This window comes from Peromyscus maniculatus, chromosome 8 (genome assembly GCF_049852395.1).
Source record: "Peromyscus maniculatus bairdii isolate BWxNUB_F1_BW_parent chromosome 8, HU_Pman_BW_mat_3.1, whole genome shotgun sequence".
NCBI classification, from domain to species: domain Eukaryota; kingdom Metazoa; phylum Chordata; class Mammalia; order Rodentia; family Cricetidae; genus Peromyscus; species Peromyscus maniculatus.
The window spans coordinates 68,961,924-68,983,794 of NC_134859.1; the positions used below are offsets into that span (position 1 = coordinate 68,961,924).

At 44.1% G+C, this 21,871-nt stretch overlaps 1 protein-coding gene across 5 annotated transcripts; it reads left to right on the forward strand.

Annotated features, from left to right (window-relative positions):
- Positions 1-1,030: 1,030 nt before the first annotated feature.
- On the forward strand, positions 1,031-16,482 carry Slfn5 (schlafen family member 5). Of its 5 annotated transcripts, none has more exons than XM_076542990.1 (6): positions 1,031-1,173; positions 4,658-4,795; positions 6,181-7,208; positions 8,323-8,448; positions 12,383-13,097; positions 13,269-16,482. In XM_076542990.1, the coding sequence occupies exons 2-6, from the start codon at positions 4,791-4,793 to the stop codon at positions 14,080-14,082; spliced, it is 2,688 nt and encodes an 895-aa protein (XP_076399105.1). In that variant the 5' UTR covers positions 1,031-1,173; positions 4,658-4,790; the 3' UTR covers positions 14,083-16,482. The 5 variants fall into 5 exon arrangements, with proteins under 5 accessions (XP_076399105.1, XP_076399107.1, XP_076399109.1 ...); XM_076542992.1 differs by having other exon boundaries at positions 4,658-4,765; XM_076542991.1 differs by lacking the exon at positions 1,031-1,173 and adding an exon at positions 1,194-1,299.
- The last annotated feature ends 5,389 nt before the right edge of the window (positions 16,483-21,871 follow it).

Sequence of the window (21,871 nt, forward strand, 5' to 3'; positions counted from 1 at the left end):
GCCCCCCCTCCCCCCCCCTCCCCAAAGGCCTCACCAGCCACGATGCCACAGCATCCCAACATCAGTCTCTCTGTGGCAGCCGTGAACTTTTCACGGACCAGGACTGACTGACTAAAGCCTCCAGCTGTGTCGTAGAGACTGGAGAAGGAGGGAGAGTACTGGCGGCTGAGTCCCTAACTAATATCCACGGCTTTAAGTCTCTTTAACACCTCTCCCCATTTCTTTAGCTTGCTTTTGTTGGAGAGAGAAGGGGAGGGGAGAGGAGGGGCTGGGCGACTTCCCTCGGCTCCAGGGGTTCCGGGGGGCTGTCGGTACCTGAGTTGTGAAATATGAAGAGAAGAGAAATATGTGCTTGTCAGAATATTAAGAAGCGCAAGGAAGGGCAGAAGAGGCGACAGCTGGAGTCAGGATTGGAGCGAACGCTTTAGGAATTCCAAGTGTCGCAAGATCAGGAGATCTAGGCTGGACCAGGGTCTCTCCCCGTATCTCCTCAGTTGCATCCCCCCCCCCCCCCCCGCCCCAGGCTCCCACTCCCGGCCCAACGCACCAACGTGTCCAGTAGGAACCAGCGTCTTGAGGGTAGAGCACCGGCAGAAGAAAGCAGAGGCATCAAAAGTTTGGAAAAGTAGAGACGAAGGAGAGCTTTAATTTTCTGCCTGGAGTTCTCCCCGATGCCTCCACCAACCCACTCCCTCCATCCGGAGGATCATTGTCTCTTGGCGAGGTGAAGCTCTGGACGTGGCGGTTCCAGCAGAAACCGAGGGACTTCCAAACCCAGAGGAGAGGGACCCCGGAGCAGTGGAGTCTGGGGTGTCCCAAGAAGAGCCAGATAGAGTCGGGGAGGTTTGGGGGACGTGGGATTACACCGGGTTTCCTTCCCTGAGTGGCGATAACTTTATAGTTTACACTCCTCTTCAAAGTGAAGAATAAGAAAAAAAAAAAAGTCCTTCCCTTTCTTCTCAAAGTTAACCACAGTTGTTGGTAGCACGAGGGTTTTCTGGTCCAATCGAACAGGGCTGTTTTCTACACAGTGCCCCACCCCGTGCGATGTCACCACGCTCAGTTGATATAAGGACAAGAACCTTCAGGGTAGAGGTCTCCACCCTCAAGTCCGAGGGGACTTCATCTCTGACTGCAGGAGGCGGGCGCGCTGCGAAGGACAGACACTGGCCGGTAACGGGTTCCCGCGGTCCCTTGTAGAAGTCGTCTCAAATCCCCAGTCATCGGGGTCTCCCCCCTACCCCTCCCCGAGCTCGCTCCACACCACTGCCCTCTGGCGCGAGGTTGTGGAGAGGCAGGGTACGGTTCCTGGAATTCCAGAGTTCGCTTCCCACTGGGTGGCCAGGAGCCCGGAGGCTTGGGAGGCGGGGAGGCTTGGGAAGGAGACCCCAAACCGTCCCAAACCCAGCTTTGTAAGATCTGTCTTGCTGAACTTGAGAGCAAACAGCTGAATCTAGTACTTGGCGTCCTGAGGACGGAGGCCAAGTGAGGTCCTGTCCTCGGGGAGGAGAGGGGTAGTGTCCAGTCTGTCACCAGAGCCGCCCCTAAGCCCCTGGCTTGGTCTTCACTGACCCAGGGGAGCCCAGCACTGATGACAACCGGGTTAAGTACAATTCAATGGGCAGCCCGAAGAAGCAGGTCTGCAGAGAGTGATCTCGTGACTGTTTTCCTTTAACGCAGTGTGGTTCTGAAAGCAGAAGCGAGAGAGGAAGGGAGGGGAGAGACGGAGGGATTTGGTAGTAGCTCCTCAGGCCCTCCTCTGATAGGGTTGGGGTGAGGTGGTGGCTGGTGGTTCAGAGGCAAGCTCCTAAGAGAGGAAGTGGGTGCAGTCTCTGAAAGGTTGCCTGGTCCTCCCCACCCAAAAGATCAAAACTGGGCTTGTCCTGATGGGGAAATAGAAACTAATCTTGAATGTGTTTGTGTGTGGTGGGGGGGCAGTCGGAGGGGAAATGAGGGTTCCTGTGGCTCCATCAATACTAGAGCAGCTACTTAGTGTGACATCATCTGCACCAGAAGGAAAGGTTTAAATGCCGGAGGCATTTAAAAACTTGGCGTGAGTTTTACCATCATCGCGCAAGTGAAAGAAGAGAGGGGCGTGACCACGGGATTTCCTGGCCGTATAGGAATTATGCCCACCAGAAAGCGGAAATTCATTTCATAATTATCTTGGTGGGAGGACTTTCAGTAGTCGGCTCTTGGGTCCAAACAACAGTCCTGGTGTCATGGAGGATTACTTTGTTAGTGACAATGTGACACAAAACAAAACAGAAAAAACTACTCTCAGATCCCTTGAGGAGATTACATCCGGCTCTTACATAACCTCAGGGGAGACTGACAGGCTCCTCTCGCCTTGCTCAAAAATTGGAGGCATCTAAAAGTCCCAAAGTCTCAAAGTGCCTGGTGAGACCTACTCCATGAATCCCAACACTACGGAGACAGATGCTGGTGGATCTCTATGAGTTCAAAGCCAACCTGGTCCCTGTAGTAAGTTCTAAGTCAGCCAGGGCTTTAAAAAAAAGTCTCAAAGTGCAGTGTGCAGAATTAGAGCCATTGATTCTTACCATAGATTTAGTTTCTACAGAAAAAAAAAAATCAGTAGACACGTGAATTTCCTGGTGAGTTTTGACCATTTTGAAATGTTTTAAATTTGTATCTTCAAGATAATTTATGCATGTAGTCTTGGATAGATTTATTGAGGCATTACTGAATCCAACCCAGGTCGGCTGGAAAGCAGCCACTGAGCTGTCTCTCTATCATCTCCTTTATCCAAATGTAAAACTGGGTTTCTTCCTTCTTTTCTTTCCTCCCTCCCTTCTTCCCCCTCTTCCTCCCATCTTTCTCTTCACCCCCTTTCTTTGTTTTGATGGGGTCTAGCTATATATCTCAGCTCAGCCTAGAAATCCCACCTCCACTAAGCACCGGGGTTTCAGGTCACCAAGCCCACCCTTCCTGTTTTCTGGCTTTGTTTTGGTTTCTGGTGGTGACAAAGAGCAAATTTGGTCAGGGTCTCCCATGTTTAAGGTAAGTGCTGTGCCACACCCTACTTCCTGTTTTCTTGTTGCCTTTTGTATCTTCTGAATGTAATTTAGACATGAATTCTTCATCAGATACATAATTTGCAAATATGTTCTTTCAACCAAGTGCTTATATTTTCATTCTCAACAATATCTTCCAAGAAGGGAAGTTCTTATAGCTCAGTATGATGAGCTTTTCTCTTCTATTTTTAAAAAAGATTGAATTAGCCGGGCGGTGGTGGTGCACGCCTTTAATCCCAGCACTTTGGGAGGCAGAGGCAGGCGGATCTCTGTGAGTTCGAGGCCAGCCTGGTCTACAGCGTGAGATCCAGGAAAGGCGCAAAGCTACACAGAGAAACCCTGTCTCAAAAAACAAAAACAAAAACAAAAACAAAAACAAAAACTGAATTGTTTTGGGCTACAGAGGTGGCTCAGCAATTAAGAGCACTGGTTACTCTTCCAGAAGACTTTGGTTGATTCCTAGTTCTCACATGGTAGCTCATCACCATCAGGAACTCCAATTTCAAGGATCTTACTCGATCTTCTGGCCTCCACAGGTACCAGACACACACATGCATACATGTGGACCAAATACCCAGATACATAAAATAAAAATAAGCCAGGCTGTGGGGGCACATGTCTTTAATCCCAGCATTCTGGAGGCAGAGGCAGGCAGATCTCTGTGAGTTCAAGGCCAACCTGGTCTACAGAGCAAGTTCCAGGACAGCCAGAGTTGTTACACAGAGAAACACCATCTTGAAAAACCAAAAACAAACAAACAAACAAATAAATAAATTTTAAAAATTTAGTGCTGGAAAGATGGCTCAGTGGTTAAGAGCACTGATTGCTCTTCTGGAGGTCCTGAGTTTTATTCCCAGCAACCACATGGTGGCTCACAACCACCTGTAATGAGATCTGATGCCCTCTTCTGGCCTTCAAGGACACATGCAGGCAGAATTCTGTATACATAATAAATAAATCTTTTTTTTTTTAAAGACTTATTTTATGTGTCTGGGTGCTTGACCTGTATGCACGCCTGTTCACCATGTCCATGTAGTGCCCTTGGAAGTCAGAAGAGGGTGTCAGATCCCCTGGAACTGGCGTTACAGACAGTTGTGAGCCACCACATGGGCCTGGGATTTAAACCTAGTTCCTCTGGAAGAGCAGCCAGTACTCTTTCATTGAGCCATCTCTCCATCCCTTTCTTTCTATGTTAAACATTTAATGTCATTTATATGAAATGTCTGCCTAACCCAAGGGAAGAATATTGAGAGAGAGAGAGAGAGAGAGAGAGAGAGAGAGAGAGAAATGATTTTGACCACACTCTGAGCAACCAGACTACAACTCTGGATTGTTCAAAAGTTGGTTGACTAATAACTGACAGCTTCCCTAATTTTGCCTCCACTTCTAACTCAGGAAGCCAAAAATGTTCTCCCAAATTAATCATGAAGGATGACCCATTTCTAGCAGCTGGCCTGTTTCCCCACTGGCAACAATCTCAGTCAGACCACACCCAAACTTCTTCTGTTGTTTTCATACCCCCCCTGCCTGCCAATGAAAGTAATGGTGGCTGAATCCCTTGTTATAGAGAGTTCAGAACCAATACCATGTTCTCAAGCGAGTGTTCATCTTAATACCCACAGTTTCCTGGAGGGGCCAACAAGACACTGTCTCACCACTGGATCTCATCTCAGCTCTGGATCCCAGCCTTTGGCCAGGGGAGTACCCACAGAGCCTCTTGCACATTGCAGGTAGGCGCTTGGTGATTCTGCACTGATGTGGTGAGCAAGAACCGACTCTGAATTCTTTTTCTTTGTACTGAGCTTGCAGCGATTTATTTTCAGTTTGAAACCTGAGTTTTGTTAGTAGTTCTCATTCTGTGGAGTCCTTGGTAGAGCCAGCTCATTCCTTTTTATTCCCTTCTCTTTCCTGCTGCTCATAACACAGATTTGCAGGGCAGAACTAGTCTTACAGATCAATGAATTTGCAATTCTCTCAGAACTGGTGTCCATTTAGACAATGAATCATAGGTCACTAATACAACCAAGTATGGTTTCCTATCTGTCTTGAGTTTCTGTCGTGAGATTTTAGCTTTGATCCAGTAAGTCATCTATCTGGTTTATAGCCTCTTGAGGGGACACAGATTGTTGAGTCTGGGGTCAAAGGTTGGAGACATGAGGTGCTGGTGGAGAGATACTTTTCATTCTTTCTGATGACTGACAGCTCTTCAGGGTGTTCTAAGTCTAGATACCCCGCTCATCTAGAAACACCTGTTCTTACATGTATACTAAGTCACACACCTTCCTAAATGTCTACAGTCTACATCAATCTGACATCCTTATTGTTCCAAATACTCACTCATTTTCTTTATGATTTAGAGAACTCCAAATTCTGCCAGGTATAGCTGTAAGCATTCCGTTTCAACCTCCCTGATCAAATTTGCATTGCATGGATATTCTGTGCATGGACACACACACACACACACACACACACACACACACACACACACACATTTAAAAAGAAAGCAAAATCAGGATGAGCAATGCCTTGTGGCCATTTCTGTGGTGAAAATGGGCTTCCCACAGACTTAGCATCTGTAGATGTAACCAACCGTCTTATTAAAATAAGAAACACAGAACCAATGTAAAAGAGTCAGCCGAGAGGTCAGAGCTCAGAGCTAAAATCTTACTTCCTGCAGTGCTCCTAGCTTCCCCGAAAGAGAGCTACTTCCTGTGTGTCTGTCTTTAAATAGTCTTTCTGTTCTGCCTTCTCATTGGTTGTAAACCCAAACACATGACTGCCTCATCACTGTCTGTAAGTACCGCCCTCCAGGTCTTAAAGGCGTATGTCTCCAATGCTGGCTGTATCCCTGAACACACAGAGATCTACCTAGCTCATCTACCAAGTGCTGGGATTAAAGTTGTGCACCGCCACGCTCTTGCTATGGCTCTAATAGCTCTGACCCCTGGGCAACTTTATTTATTAACATACGATTAAAATCACATTTCAGTACAAATAAAATACCACCATAAGCTTCTTTTGTGAAGCTACCCTCAGATTGTATGGGAATAAAGGGACAACTTCAGAAAGGCGTCCTTACATTTGATTTCCCACCTTCTCATTCTCATCCTATCCTAATGGTTTGTTCTATCTTTCTGGCTTTCAGGAAACCATTTCAGCTAAAGGCTGACAAGATGAGTTTCCTGGCAAATTTGGAATTGAGCTTTGCTGAATGTATCGTAGATGGAGGAAAAGCCACCCTTGGAGTTAGGCAAAGGGCAGGAATGGACCCTGCACAGCGGATGAGACAGAATGAGGTCATCTCACAAGCAGTGTGTGCTCTGCTCAATTCCGGTGGGGGAGTGGTCAAGGTTGAGATTGAGAACGAAGACTATAATTATGAGTGTGATGGAGTGGGCCTGGATCTGCCGCCATTGTTCAGAAACCATTTAGAAGAGATGCTGCAGGGGAAGCTCTTCTTAATATTTGTGAATTCCTGGAATGTGGCAGCCTCAGGCGTGCGGCTCGCCACCTTGTGTTCCAATTTGTACCACAGATGTGGAACATCTACGGAGGTCATGGATTCTCTAGAAGCTCTACAATTCTTGAGAAGAAGGGTCCAGGCGCTTGGGAATGTTGATGATCCCAACTCATTAAATCCACAGGAATCTCCGGTTGATATTCAGATGACCTTAGCTTCTGCTTTATTTGGTGAACAGCAGCTTCAGTACCTGGAAAAACTCAACTTTACAGAGTCCCCACACGTTGTATTTCAAATGTTCTCGGCAGACCTTGCCCAGGGCATTAAAGAGAGACTCCCCAAGTGTGTTTCTGCACTTGCCAATTCTGAAGGGGGATATGTGTTTCTTGGTGTGCACGACAAGACCAGTCAAGTCGTTGGATGTGAAAAGGAAAAAGGAAATCATTCCAGCTTGTTGGCTATGATTAACGGCTGTATCAGGAAGATGCCTGTCCATCACTTCTGTTCACAGGCCCATAAAGTGCAGTGTGACCTCAGATCCCTTGAAGTGTATGATAAGGGGGCCTTCCGTGGGTACGTCTGTGCAATCAAGGTGGACCGGTTCTGTTGCGCAGTGTTTGCCAAGACGCCTGATTCCTGGGAGATGAGGGACACCCAGATGAAGCAGCTAGCCATGAAGGACTGGGCAGCTTGGATGATAGAAACTGACTCAGGTCAGGGAACAAGACTGAAATGATAGAATGTTTGCTGGGGGGTGGGGTGGTGGGAGGGAGGGCAGAGAGAAAAGGGAGATGTGTAATTCCCTGGTACTTGGGGAAAGATTAATTCCTATAGATGGCGAGTTACTGCCCTCCCCCCTGACTACTCATCTTGAATATTCTATGTTCATCAGAATGGCAGTCCCATTAGAGGCTGGTGCAGGGGCAATCTGAACTAATTATTTCTATTCCACATTCTTTCTTGTTTAATTTTGAGTCAGGGTTGCCTAGGCTGGCCTCAAACTCAAACCCTTCCTGCTGCAGCCTTCAAAAGTGTTGGATGACAGGTGTGAACCACCATGCCTGGCATAGGTTGCTTCATGTACATGTTAAAACTTCTTCCTTTCTGATACCAGCTTGTATTTAATTATTCACACCACGTTAATTTTGCTTCACATGTATAGGTATTTTGCCTACGTGTACTGCAGTGCCTGTGGAGGCCAGAAGAGGGCATCAGATCGCCTGGATGGTTGTGAGCTGCCATGTGGGTGCTGGAGACAGAAACTGGATCCTCTGGAAGAATAGCCAGTGCTCTTAAATGCTGAGCCATCTCCCAAACCATCAAAAATATTCTTAATCTTTTCTTGGAGCTTTTCATGAACAAACCATAATTTCCCCATTTGCCCATTTCAGGACACAAGGTAGGATAACCATAAATGATAGACTAGAGACCAGGGATGTGATAGGCATCTACTTTGGAAAAGGAAAGATAAAATGAAAATAAATGAGAGAAAGCCAATGATAACTTCAAAAGTCACAAAACAAACAGAAGGGTTCGTTTCAGAACTGCATAGCATTCTATACCATTGACCTTCACATCTTCTACTCACATGTACTTAAAATAGTATTCTGAAAATATAAAACAATTTTATTTCAATGTGAGTAAATATTAAGGATTTGGAGAGGTGGCTTAGAGGTTAAGAGCATGGACATCTCTTGCAGAGGACCTGGGTTTGACCTGTAATGGAAATGCCAATAGCTGCAGATCCCAGCTTTGAGTTTAACCTGGCCCAGCTAAGAAGTGGGGTCTGCCTTCTGTATACTCAACTCTTGTTTCTTGCTTCCTCAGAGCTTTCCAGTTTTCCTCAGATGGTCATCTCGAGAAGTATGTTAGACACCACACCCCGCAGCAGGACTGTGTACAGACATAAGAATATGAAATGTGTTGAAGAATTGCAGAAGAATTACTTCCCAGGTAATTATCATCTCTGGCTGCTTTGGGACATGTTTATTGTTCCTATACTTAGGGGGGAAAAGCCTTGATTCTTATGTCCATATAAAACCACTTATGGAAAGTTTAGAGAGGGGCTGGAGCTGTTCCTTAGCAGGTTTGGTTCCCAGCACCCACATGATGGCTTACGACCATTACCAGAACGGGTAAGTATATTGCAATACAGTTACAGAACGGAGCATTAGTAGTGCAAATGGGTTCATTAATTGCTATGTGAAAGCACAGGGCTGAGCATAAAGACTGTTTGGGCAGATCTTGTCAGGATCTTGCTTGTGGGTTTTCTTGATTCTTTGGTTGATTACAAAATGTTTCTAAACATTCTAGTGTTTCAAAACATGGATTTTTCTTAGTTTTAGTTATTTCACTATGAAACTTTCTTGCATACAGACAGGACGTAGAACAAAGGTATAATTTAATAAGCAATTGTACCATGAAACTCGTGTAGCCATCACTTAAATAAAATAAGCAACTAAAACTCTGCAAACACTCTGCTGCTGTTTCTTTTCCAGATTCCCTTCTTTTGAAAAAAATTCCTTCTTCCTTCCTTCCTTCCTTCCTTCCTTCCTTCCTTCCTTCCTTCCTTCCTTCCTTCCTTCCTTCCTTCCTTCCTTTCTCTTTTTCTTCTCTCTCTCTCTCTCTCTCTCTCTCTCTCTCTCTCTCTCTCTCTCTCTCTTTCTTTTTCTTTTTTGGTTTTTCAAGACAGGGTTTTTCTGTGTAGTCCCTGGCTGTCCTGGAACTCACTTTGTAGACCAGGCTTGTGTGGAATTCAGAATTAAAGACATGTGCCACAAATCCAGCACCTTTTTGTATTTTAAACAGTATGATACATATTTTTCTATAAATAACTGACATGCTCTAAGGATAAGTTTTGAGGAGTAATGATTGCTTATAAATTTAGATGAAGATTGCCAAAGGCTAATCCAAAATATATGCCCAGACTCATGTTCACCAATATTGTCTTACCATGGTGATTTTTCTCCTAGAAGAATCTTAGAAGCATTTCTTTGTATCAAAAAGAAAAGAGAAGAATCTGATATTATTTTGATGGCCAATATATGCAGTCAATGAGCTGATGTGGAAAGAATTGTCAATTTTACAATAGTAAATTTTCTCATAGTTCAACATGGATTGTCTGGTTGATCACACAAATCTTCTCTTACATTTGCTTAACAACCTACTATCATTTTATTAGCTCTGAAAAATAATATTGCTAATTAAACTATAAGATATGTGACTAGTGAAACATTGAAGTACATTTGTAATCACTGAAGTGTGGCATGTATCCCACTCATTTCAAAGCTTTATAACATTGTTCTTTCATATGCTAATATCTTCTTTAGAGTGGGTTCTTTTATGAGTATAATTTCTGATGGTGACCTGCCCATTTGCAGGAAAAGCTTAGTTCTTACTTAATAAACTTATTAATATAAAAAGGAAAGATAATTTTGAGTAACTTTTCCTATATTTATGAATTTTTTATTTCTTTAGTTCATTGGTTAATCATTCCAAACATAATGCTAAATTAAAATAATAGTAGAAAAAATTCAATAGGACATTACTGGGTTCAGTCTAGCATTTTTCTTTCTTTCTTTTATTATTTACTATGTATACAATGTTCTGCCTGTGTGTATGCCTGCAGGCCAGAAGAGGGCACCAGATCTCATTACTGATGGTTGTGAGCTACCATGTGGTTGCTGGGAATTGAACTCAGGACCTCTGGAAGAACAGCCAGTGATCTTAACCTCTGAGCCATCTCTCCAGCCCCTCTAGCATTTTTCTTAGCCCAGACAAACTTCATTGGTGTGTCCAAGTTGTCTGTGTATCCGGTGTATGGTGCCAGCCATATGGCCAACTAAGCATCACCAAGATGTATCTACTGTTATGACAACCTCCCATTTTTCTTTAGAATCTGCATATTGCTCTATGTAAGTACTTTAAAAATTAATTGTTCAGGGGCTGGGAAGATGGCTCAGCAGTTAAGAACATTTGTTGCTCTTGCAGGGCCCCCCTAGTTTGATTCCCAGCACTCACATGATGGCTAACAAATATTTGAAACTATACAGTTGCAGGAGATCAGACGCCACCTTCTGGCTTCTGCAGTAACGGTACACATACAGTACACAGACATTCATCCAGACAAACACCCATGCACATAAAAAATAAACAAATCTTTAAAAAAAAAGAAAAAAATTGTTCAAAATTCAAAAATCGCTTGGAGTATCTATTGTCCATTGAATCAAACACAGAAATATGGACTCATCCCTGGTTCTGCTTTGTACCTTGAATTAGAAACACAGATTTTGGTTTTATTTTGATATTTTTTTGGTTTTGTTTCTGTCTTTGTTTTGAGACAGGGTCTCACTATGTAGTCCTGGCTGTCTTGGAATTCACTATGTAGATCAGACTGGCCTTGAACTCACAGAGACCCACTTGCCTCTGCCTTTCAAGTGTGAATTTGATTTTTTTGAAGAGTATTCATAGTTTGAGTTAGATTCCAATCAGGGTTTATAACCCTCCAAAGTTTTAAGAGACTCATATATATATTATACCCAATAGGTATACATCATTTATTAATAGTGTACATCCAAATAATCTTTATAGGTGTCTTGCATCTTTATATATACTCATATATATAATACATAAAAATCTTTTCAGAGACTTTTAAACATCAGTATTAACCTACATGAGGCAGACATTTCTCTTGTATAGTTGTGGATGTTATCACACCCGTAGTTTTGTGTGCCCACCGTCACAGTCAACATACAAAACAGTTCCATCATTCACAAAGGGAACCTCCCTCATGATGTGCCTCCTGTAATCTAACTGCCCTAACTCACAACCTGTGGCAGGTATTGATTTGCTCCCCCAACCAGCCAGTATGTGGCTTTTGCCAAGTGTCCAGGTGGCTCTTGAATGCTTTCCCTATGCCACCATCTCCCTTTCTTTGTCTCCCACTTTTGGAAATACAAACTGTGTGGAGTTATCTGAATGGACTGTGGTGTTGGTTGCCTCTATGTTTACACACACCTCTACTACAGTCTTACCGTGTGGCCCTGGTTGACCTATAACTCCACAGAGATCCACTTGCCTCTGCCTCCTGAGTCCTGCCTGGTATTAAAGATAAGTGCCCAAACTCCCAGCTCATGCTTCTCCTTTTATTATTTCTCTGTTCTTACATGCTTTCTCTGGCTAACTAGATGGCACCCTCTGAGGCTCAGTTGAGCTGTCTCCTTTCCATAAAGACTTGCAACTGTCTTTTTTTGCTAAGCTGTATTTTCCACTAATATTCACACAGTCCTAGAGGGGCTCTTTCTTGCTGCCTTTGTTACTTTGTATTCAGAGTTGTCTGGGTCTATGGCAACTGTTTATGGGCTTCCCCAGACACAGGATTGCTTATCTTTTTGTTACTAACATAAAACTGATCCTTGACACATGGTAGTGCCCAAAGGTTGGCAGGATCTACATCATGTAATGGTGGCAGAGTAAGGTAGAATTGTTATATACTTATTTATCAATTTATTTAATGGTTTACTTAAAGTCCTGCTTGTACTGCTTGCTTGCTTGCCAAGGGTGACTTTGCTTGCTACCTGAAACAGAGTAACCTGGAGAAATAGCTGAAACAATGATGGGTCATGGCCCTTAAAGTCCTGCTGACTGCCCTGTATCCTTCTGAAAAATCTTGCTTGCTTGCCCACTCTACCTGGTAGTTTTAGAGTATAAAATGCAAGTGCGAACTGGACCTGGGATTTGAAGACTTTCAGGAGCTCTCCTGGTGACATCGCCTCTCTTCCACTCTCATTGGCGTCAGAGTGCTTACTCCAGAAAGATTCCCACAGTCATGGTCATTATTAGCTTGTCCTGTGAGTCTCTAATTCATTTGGATTCTTTTCCTGTCTAGTGCAACCCGACAGGATTTCATATATCCCAGAGAGCATCTACAAGGACCTCGTCTCAGAACACAAAGGACTACGAAACTTAATAAATACGGAAATGCGCTCTTTCTCTCAAGGGACACTGATTTTCTCCCACAGCTGGGCCGTGGACCTGGGTCTTCCAAGGAAGCAGGGTGTCATCTGCGATGCTCTTCTATTTTCCCCAAACAATGTCCCAATCCTGTACACCATTTGTGACAAGTGTGATCTGGGATACAGGAGGTATTCTATGACAGTCGCCTATACCCTGAAGCAGAGGCTGGTGAACATGGGTGGATACCCTGAGAGATTAGGTATCATTCCCTTGGTCTGCCAGCTGGGTCCTGACCAAAGAGTAAGGACTGGTTTAGAAATGCCCATTTACCCCGAATCCTACAACTTCACAACCGTGCAGCAGATGGAAGCTCTGTTGCAGTCCCTTGTGATCGTCTTGTTTGGGTTCAGATCCTTCTTACCTGGAGAGTTAAACTCTGAGGTGGTGACCTTACTCACGGACCAACAGTATCAGTTGCTTTTAAAGAATCTTTGCAAGAGCAGGGAGCTGTTTGTTCATGGCTCTCCTGGATCAGGGAAGACCACTCTCGCTCTCAGGATCATGGAGAAGATTAGGAATGTGTTCAGCTGTCCAGCTGACAACATTCTCTACATCTGTGAGAATCAGTCTTTGAAGAGGTTTGTGAGGTATGTAGTCTGATTCCATTCATTTCTTTCTGCTGGGCAATTTTAGCGGGTGTGGCTTTCACGGGCTAAGCTCTGGATTATAGTAACTGTGTTCAGGGACTGTAACTATAGGTTGGGTTGACTTGCTTGGCTTGGGGTGAAGGAACCTAACTGTTTTCCTTACACTTTCAGCAAGAGAAACATCTGCCAGGCAGTGACACGGAAAACCTTCATGAAAAAAACCTTTGCTAACATTCAACACATTGTCGTGGATGGAGCTCAGAATTTCCGAACCGAAGATGGGGACTGGTACATGAAGGCAAAATCCATCATCCAGCGAAGAATGGATGATCCAGGGGTTCTCTATGTTTTTCTGGATTACTTTCAGACCAACCACTTGTGTTGCAGTGGCCTCCCTGACCTCCAGCAACAGAAGCCAGTACTGAAGCTCACCAGGATGCTCCGCAATGGAGACAACATAGCCAACTACCTACTAGATATAATGCAGCAAATCAGTGAGAATCCTCCCCCGAATGTGCCCCCAGAGGCCCTGAGGATGAGCCAAGAACTTGAATGGGCTCCAGGTGTCACAGGCACTCTGGAGATAACTGATGACTTGAATTTGGAGCAGATGGCAATCTTCGTAGCAGAGAAGTGCGAGCGTCTCTGGGGGGCTGGCTATTATCCCAGGGATGTTGCTGTCCTTTTCAACAAAAGCAGAGATATAGGAAAGTGTAAAGAAAAGATTCTTCTAGCATTGAGGAGGAGGAGCGTGTCTCAGTTCAGTGAGGAATCCAGTTTTGTAGTGCAGGTCAGGGAGGAGTTGGATGCTCTGGGTAATCACATCACATTGAGTAGTGTCCACCAATTTTCAGGCATGGAAAGAAGCATAGTGTTTGGGATCATTCCAGTGGAATCTGAGACAGCCATTTTCTACAATCTGTTGCTCTGTCTGGCTTCCAGGGCAAGAACCCATCTCTATATTATAAAGGTTTCACTTTGTTAGGATGATACCAGTTTTCAATTAGGTAGAGTTGGTCTCTAGATGAATTTGAAACTCTTTGATCTAAACATTTAAATACCAAGATATTTAATATACAGTCACCTGTGAAGTCATGTACTCTCCTCGACGCTAGGGGCAAGTACAAGTGTGAAGAATTCAGACAGTAGTAAGAGACATCAGGGTAATTAGCTGGTATTGAGATCTCTCTCTCCCTCTCTCTTTCCTTCTGTCTCTCTGTTTCTGTCTCTCTTAGTAGTGTGTGTGTGTGTGTGTGTGTGTGTGTGTGTGTGTGTGTGTGTGTGATGGAAGGCATTGTGGTGCACCCCTTTAATCCCAGCACTCAGGAGGCAGAGGCAGGTGAATCTCTGAGTTCCAGGCCAGCTTGGTCTACAAAGTGAGCTTCAGGACAGTCAGGACTCTGTAGAGAGACCCTATCTTAGAAGAAGAAGAAGAAGAAGAAGAAGAAGAAGAAGAAGAAGAAGAAGAAGAAGAAGAAGAAGAAGAAGAAGAAGAAGAAGAAGAAGAAGGAAAAAAGAAAAAAAGGAGAAAGAAAATATTGACTAATTAAAAGCATTGTAGAACAAATTGACAAAAAACTTGGGATGGGATACACACCTTTAATCCCAGCGCCTGGGAGGCAAAGGCAGGAGGATCTCTGAGTTTGAGGCCAGGTTTGGTCTACAGAGTGAGTTCTAGGACAGTCAGGGATACACAGAGAAACCCTGTATTGAGAAACAAACAACAACAATAACAAGAACACAAAGACAAAAGGGCTAAGAAACAGTATGCTGGGGAAATGCTGGCAGCAAATGTCATAAATAGTTTTTTTTCCCTCTCTAAAGTTCCTATGCATGGTGGTTTGATCCCAGCACTCAGGAGGCAGAGACAGGTGGATCTCTGTGAGCTTGAGGTCAGCCTGGTTAATAGAGTGAGCTCCAGGCCAGACAGGGTGGCAGAGTGAGACCTGGCTTCAAAAATTTTTTTCTGGACATAAAAGAAAATTTCCAAGATCAAAAGAAAGTTGGACAAACAATGTGATGGGTGGAAGGTCACAGAAGTTCAAACAGTTCCTACACATGGTGTCATTACCGATGGTGGCAGGAGTGTGACGTAACCAGCATGTGTGATGGATGACATGCCGTTTGGTGGGAAATCTGTCTGGTGTCTACCTCCTTCCAGAAGGATCTAGCAATGGTCATGAAAAGCTTGAGTGCTTACACATTTTTAGCTTGGGATTCATCCCCAAGGAACTTATTCTACACAGACAACTTGTATGCGTGTAAAAGGCTTCTAGATGGAAGTGTAGAGCTTTGCTTCTAGTATCAGAATGCAGAATAATAGTAAATATCTATTCAAGTGGATCAAAGGGAGTAATTTGCAGAATGTTACAACATCCATCATACCATGAAGCCATAAAAAGTGAGATCTTCATTGTATCTATGTGGGACCATCTCTAAGATGTTTTGTGTTGTAAACAAAGCATCATCCAAAAACAATGTCTATCCTATGCCTCTGGAGTTGACACATGTGCTTGTAGACACATTAAGGATTTCTGGAGATGCTCCTTAAAATTGGTAGCAGTATTTGACTCTGAGGAAGGGAAATTGATGCTGAAGGGAGTCCACAGCTTCTGCTTTTTAGGACTCTAGGTTCTATACCATGTAATACTTGATGGAATCTTACATGGCATGTGTTTTTACTTATGAATGTAATGGCTTTATGAATTACTTTCTCAGTTTTTATTAACCTGTATCCTGGATAGACATTTCATAATCATAGTGAATATTGATGTATAGTGAATGGGGGGATTTGAAAACTACACAACATAATAGTTTTTTTAAAACCACATAAGATTTAGAAATGCTGACTTATTGTTGGATTTGCTTCAAGCTCTTTTTTTAAAAGACATAAAATATTGCAACTAAAATGGAATTATTCTTGTTTCTTTTGCATCTTATTACTCTCCTTTTCTTCCCCTCAAGGACAACAACAATCAGGTCTTCGGGATATTTGTTAGTGACACACACACACACACACACACACACACACACACACACACACACACACACGAGGTGATGGCATCAGACCACACTAGCCATTAGAAAGAAGGTGGAAGGCAAGACATTAGGAATTCAAATGAATGGCATTTGATTTCTCTAGCAACAATAGTAATTCTAAAGGCAGTAGAGGGCTGGGGGAAATTGCTCAGACAGTGGAGTGCTTGTCATGCGGAGTTCAAACCCCAGAAACCATGTAAAGAAGTGGGGTGTGGTGATGTACACACAATCCCAGCACTGGGAAAGTGGATACAGGTTCCTGCCCTATTTGAGTTTCCGCCCCAACCTTCCTCAGTGATGGGCTGGTACCTGAAAGTGCAAGCAAAATAAACCCTCTCCTCCCCAACTTGCTTTTGGTCGTGGTGTTTTGTCACAGCAGTTAAAACCCTAATAGTGTGCTTGGCTCACCAGCTCTGGTGCTGTCTGCTCTTCCTGCAACTAGCCCGGCTCACTCTTTTCTTGATTAAAGGCTCAGGCATAGACAAATAAAGGAGCCCAGACAGAGCTTTACTGGGGTCTCTGCTGTAACACAGGAGGGCAATGCCTGGGATCAAGGTTTCCTGGACTTGGACATGCTGATACTGGGGGGTGGGGGCACTGCTTAGACAACCCTCGATGGTGGCTGTCCTAGAGTCTCTTTAGGCTGCTGTCATCATGGTGGCCTTGCTCTGAAACAGATGAGGTGGTTTCTGCAGGAGCTATGCAAGGACTACCACGGTTTCTGTGACCGTCTGGAAATTTCCTTGCAGCATGTGCTGCTGAAACCAAGCCTCTTCAAGCAGCTATGGGCACTTAAGGCAGTGGGAGCTGTCAGAAGAAGGAGTTGCCTGCCTGCCAGCATCTGTAGTTTCCACAAAAGTAAATGGAGTGGGATGCGAGATAGCCCAGCAGGTAGAGGCACTTGGCACCAACCCTGATAACTGGAGTTTGATCCCTGTAACCCACACGGTGAAAAGAGAAAGCAGAATCCACAATTGTCCTCTGACTTCCAATGACTGCTTTGGCACACACGCCTCCCCGACACAATAAATACGTACATATGATTTTTAAGCATTAAACAGTCTGGGATTGTGAGGATGACAGTAATGTTTCTGGGATCTGGCTTTTCTCTGCCTTACTTTAGGTTGTTTCAACAAGGTTTCCTTCTGCTGTGGGATGTCTTTCTGTATGCTGTTGCTCTGATTGGTTGATAAATAAAGCTTCATTGGCCTATGGCAGGTTAGGTGGTACATTCAAACTGAAGACGGGGTGAATAAGGGCCGTGTCCAGATGCCAGCCTGCCACCCAAGGAGCAACAAGATGCTAGCAGACGGGTATTGCCATGGCCATGTGGCAACACATAGATTAATAGGAATGGGTTGAGTTAAGTTATGAGAGCTAGGTTGTAAGAAGCTGACCCGTAGGCCATACAGTCTGTAAGTAATATAAGCCTCTGTGTGTTTGCTTGGGATCAAGCAGCTTTGAGATGCAGGTGGGAGAGATTAGTCCTGACTATGTCCTGACTGAGGGGCTGGGCAGAGAAACTTATGGCTACATCCTTCACTCACAGTTTCAGTTGTTTAAAAGAGAGATCTGTTAGTCTTTGTAACAGAGATCTGCCAGCTCCCTAAGAAACCCAGGACAAGGCTCAGTCAGGAGTACTATGGCTCCTCCCAGTATTTCTCACCCTGCCCCCTAACTTAACCCTCTCTAGCCCATGGGCTTTGCTTCCCTTTGGCCAGCTTCTTATTTCTCTATTAACCCTGCCATTTCAGCCATGCACTCTCTTGGTCCTAGGCTCCTTTCTTGGTCCGCCTGTCCTCTCTCTTCTAATGCCCCCCTCTCTCTCTCATTCCTCACCCCCCATTTTCCTTTCATGGCTTGCCTAGCAGCAGCCACGTTCTCATTTTTCTTCAAGATCTAAGTAACATTAAATACTTTTTTTTTCCTCCTGTGGACTTTATCCAGTATTTAACTCCTAGCCAAACAGAGATAGTATGCCTTTGTAGAGAGATAGTATATCCCCTTGGGGAAGGTCAAACTTCCCCAGTCTGTCCCAGAGAGACACACTGGGCAAGGTTCCAAGACTGGGGCAATTGTGTAGTTTCGCTGGATCAGAGACAACAATTTCTCTGCTATTTCTTGTTATATAAGAGGTGGTGACCCCCCTTTCTGTAAAACAGTCTTTAAATTAAATTAATTTAAAGTTAAGGCAAAATGTACAAAGATTCAAATCAAAAGTTCGTAGGGCCACCCTGCCTCTCCTCTTCCCATTTTGGCAAAATAACTTAACACTGTAACTGACTGGATGCTGGGAGTTCAAATCCTGGTGATGGCAAAGCACAATCTGCTGGGTCCCGGGACTCGCAATAATGGGGGACAGACCACCAAAGTCTATTAAACCAGAAGCAAACTTTATTCAAAAAAACAAAAAACAAAAATGAGAGTCATTTCCAAAACAAGGTTCTTCTCAAACAGAAGTGGTTCTGTGGTCCTGTGGCCACTCATGTAGGGGTGGGTCTGTCTTTGTTACTTTCTATTGCTGTGACAGAACACCATGACTAAGAAAAAATATTTGAAAAAGCATTTAATTTGGGGACTCACAGTTCCAGAGGGCTAGACTCCAAGGCCATCATGGTGGAGAGCATGGCAGCAGGCAGGTGGGCATGAGTGACTGCTAAAGTTATTTTGAAGTTTAAACTACTGTGCTTAAGACATATATAAGACAAAAACACCTCTAGCCTGTAAGCCTCACTCCTCCAGGGACAGAGGGGATGCTGGGGGTTCGTGTAAGGTAACAAGTGTGGTGTTTTCATGTCTGCAAACAAGCGTGCTCACACCAATTGCACAACATGTGTGCTGGATCACACATAGGCAGGAGGTACATAGGCAGGAAGTCTGTCAGGATGTGTGCTTGTCCCTCATTGAAGGAGGATGTGAGGTACATAGATGTGTGGGTTTTGCCTCTATCAACTCCTGATGAATGTACTTTGGGGCTATACTCTGGGAATCCCAGGTGTGGATCTGGCCAGTATCCATGGACCTGGCCAGTATTTAATAAAGCTTGCTTCAAATTTGGCTTAAAAATTGTGGTAGTAGTCTTATTCTTACCCGGTGGAATTAACACATGATACTGGAGCAATAGCTGAGAGCTTCATGGGCTTTTTATTTCATTCATTCATTCATTCATTCATTCATTCATTCATTCATTCATTCATTCATTCGTCTGTCTATTTGAGAAAGGCTTCGCTGTGTAACCCTGGCCATCCTGGAACTTGCTCTGTAGGCCAGGCTGGCCTTGAACTCCGAATCTACCTGTCTCTGCCTCCTTAGTGCTGGGATTAAAAGCATGCACCATCACCACCCAGCTTGGCATGGGCTTTTGAAACCTCAAAGCTCACCCCCAGTGTGACACACCTTCAGCGCCACACTTCCTAATCTGTCTTGAAGAGTTCCACCAAGTGCAAACCAGGCATTCAAATCTATGAACCTATGGGGGCCATTCTCATTCAAGCCATCCCAGGGCCTATTCCTGAGCATGCTCAGTAAAGGAGTACATACCAAAGGAATACTTACTTTAAGGTCATAATTTAAAAAGAAAAGTAAGTTAGTCACACTTTGGGATGCATTTAGTTCAAAGTCATGGATCACACATGCTATATTAGTGTGATGGACAGGAATACTTCTGGGTTGTTCAACTAGAATTACCCAAAGTTTTGGCTGAAAATAGATATTTTATTGGTACAGGAGTCTGCCACAGCAACACCTTGTTACTTAAGGAACTTGTGTCTGAGTTTATTCAGGCCTTAGCTGATCTCATTTGTATCTTATGTCCCAGTTATTGCCAGCTGGCATACTGACAGCCTGATGGTCAACCCAGGTCTCATTTGCCCTTGGCCAGGAGTGAGGGTTGGGATGTATGTACCTCAATGTCCCCAAATGGCCACAGGGATGCCACTACCCCTACCCCAGGAATGTGAGTGTTTCTGGAGGGCCATCTCACAGCCCATCACTGAAGTAAAAGTGAGGTGCAGACAGGGTTCCAATCTAGACTTTGGGTTTGGAGCTGAAGCCTGGGGTGGGGGAGGAGTGCTGGCCTCTGGGTTTGGAGCGATTTTTCTTTGCCTCCTCCCTCTTCTCTGAGTTTTGGCTGAGCTCATCCTTGGGGAAGAAGGTTCCTTGGCTTCACCATCACACTGGATTGGTCTGGACAACCCCCTGGGAATCCAGGGCATTGCTTTATCTCTTCTTTTGTTACATCCAAAGACAGACTCCCTCCAATGAACTAGATAGATGTCCAACAAAGAGGCCAAGGTCATTCCTAGGTAGTGGGTGGTTTGTAAGAATGAGCCAGCCATTCTTGAACTGCCTCACATAGACCCTATAAAATATCTATTATTCCAACTGTTCAAAGGTTTTCTGGGAACCTTGGGAAATGTCAGCCATATGGTGGTGGCCCATGCCATTTGCCCTAGCACCCAGGAGGTGAGGCAGGCAGATCTCTGAGTTCAAGGCCAGCCTGGTCTACAGAGCGAGATCCAGGACAGCCAGAGCTGTTACATAGAGAAACCCTGTTTCAACACTCCCCTCCCCCCAAAGGATTCAGTGAAATGACATAACCAGTGACTTTGAAAAGACCCCAGAAGCAGAGGTCTTTTCCCAGTCACAGGAAAAGAAAGTTCCCCTTTGGTTTCAACCTTCTGTGGAGCTTTTTCTGGAGAGTGTGACATGTAACACTAAGTTACATTTTTGTCTCTATTGAGATAATTGTCAGGTTTTTTCCTTTAACGAACCATGATGCAACGGATCATAATGGATTTCCACATATTAAATTGAATCTTAAGATAAATGAATCTGTTACACTTGTGGGAAAAGAAAATTATGCATAACATCCCTGAGACAAATGCTACCTTATTTTAATACACCAGCTATACTGTTATGATGGTCAATATTGTTAACTTGTAGCCAGGTATTGGTACATGCCTTTAATCCTAGCATCCAAGAGATAGAGGCAGGTGAATCTCTGTGACTTTCAGGCCAGCCTGGTCTACAGAGCCAGTTCCAGGCCAGTCAGGGTGACATAGTGAGACCTTGTCTCAGAAAATAAGTAAGAAATATTGTCAATTTGTCAGAATCTAGAATCACCAGGAGACACGTATTTGGGCATGTCTGTGAGGGGGTTTCTACATTTGGCTTACTGAAGTGGTCCAACTTAATTGTGGGTGGGGTAATTGCAAGGACTGGGCATGAACATTCATTTCTCTCTGTTTCCTCACTGTGGATACAATTGTATTAAGAGGTGATTTTTCCTTTAAAACATTTTAAATTTAATTCCATTAAAAACTGCCTCATTTTCTTAAGTTAGAACCTCAAACTGTAATAAAAAAATACACCCTTCCTTTCTTAAATTGCTTTTTTGTTTTGTTTTGTTTGTTTTTTTGAGACAAGGTTTCTTTTGTGTAATAGCCTTGGCTGTACTGGAACTCACTCTGTAGACCAGACTGGACTCAAACTCACAGAGATCTGCCTGCCTCTGCCTCCCGAGTACTGGGATCAAAGGCGTGCACCACTACACCTGGCCTGAAGTTGCTTCTTGTCTCAATTTGATCACAGCAAACAACTATCCACATGTAGAGAAGAATTCTGCACCCATTTTATTAGAACTGTTTACAGGTTTTCTATGGAAATGTTCTTGCAAATGAATTTTTTTAATACTCTAGAATAATTGCACACAAATGGAATTACCTATTCCTATG

Coding starts and splice junctions, on each gene's coding strand:
- Slfn5 (XM_076542990.1), top strand. Junction 7,209..8,322: donor GATGATAGAAACTGACTCAG/GTCAGGGAACAA, acceptor TTGCTTCCTCAG/AGCTTTCCAGTTTTCCTCAG. Junction 13,098..13,268: donor TCTTTGAAGAGGTTTGTGAG/GTATGTAGTCTG, acceptor TTACACTTTCAG/CAAGAGAAACATCTGCCAGG.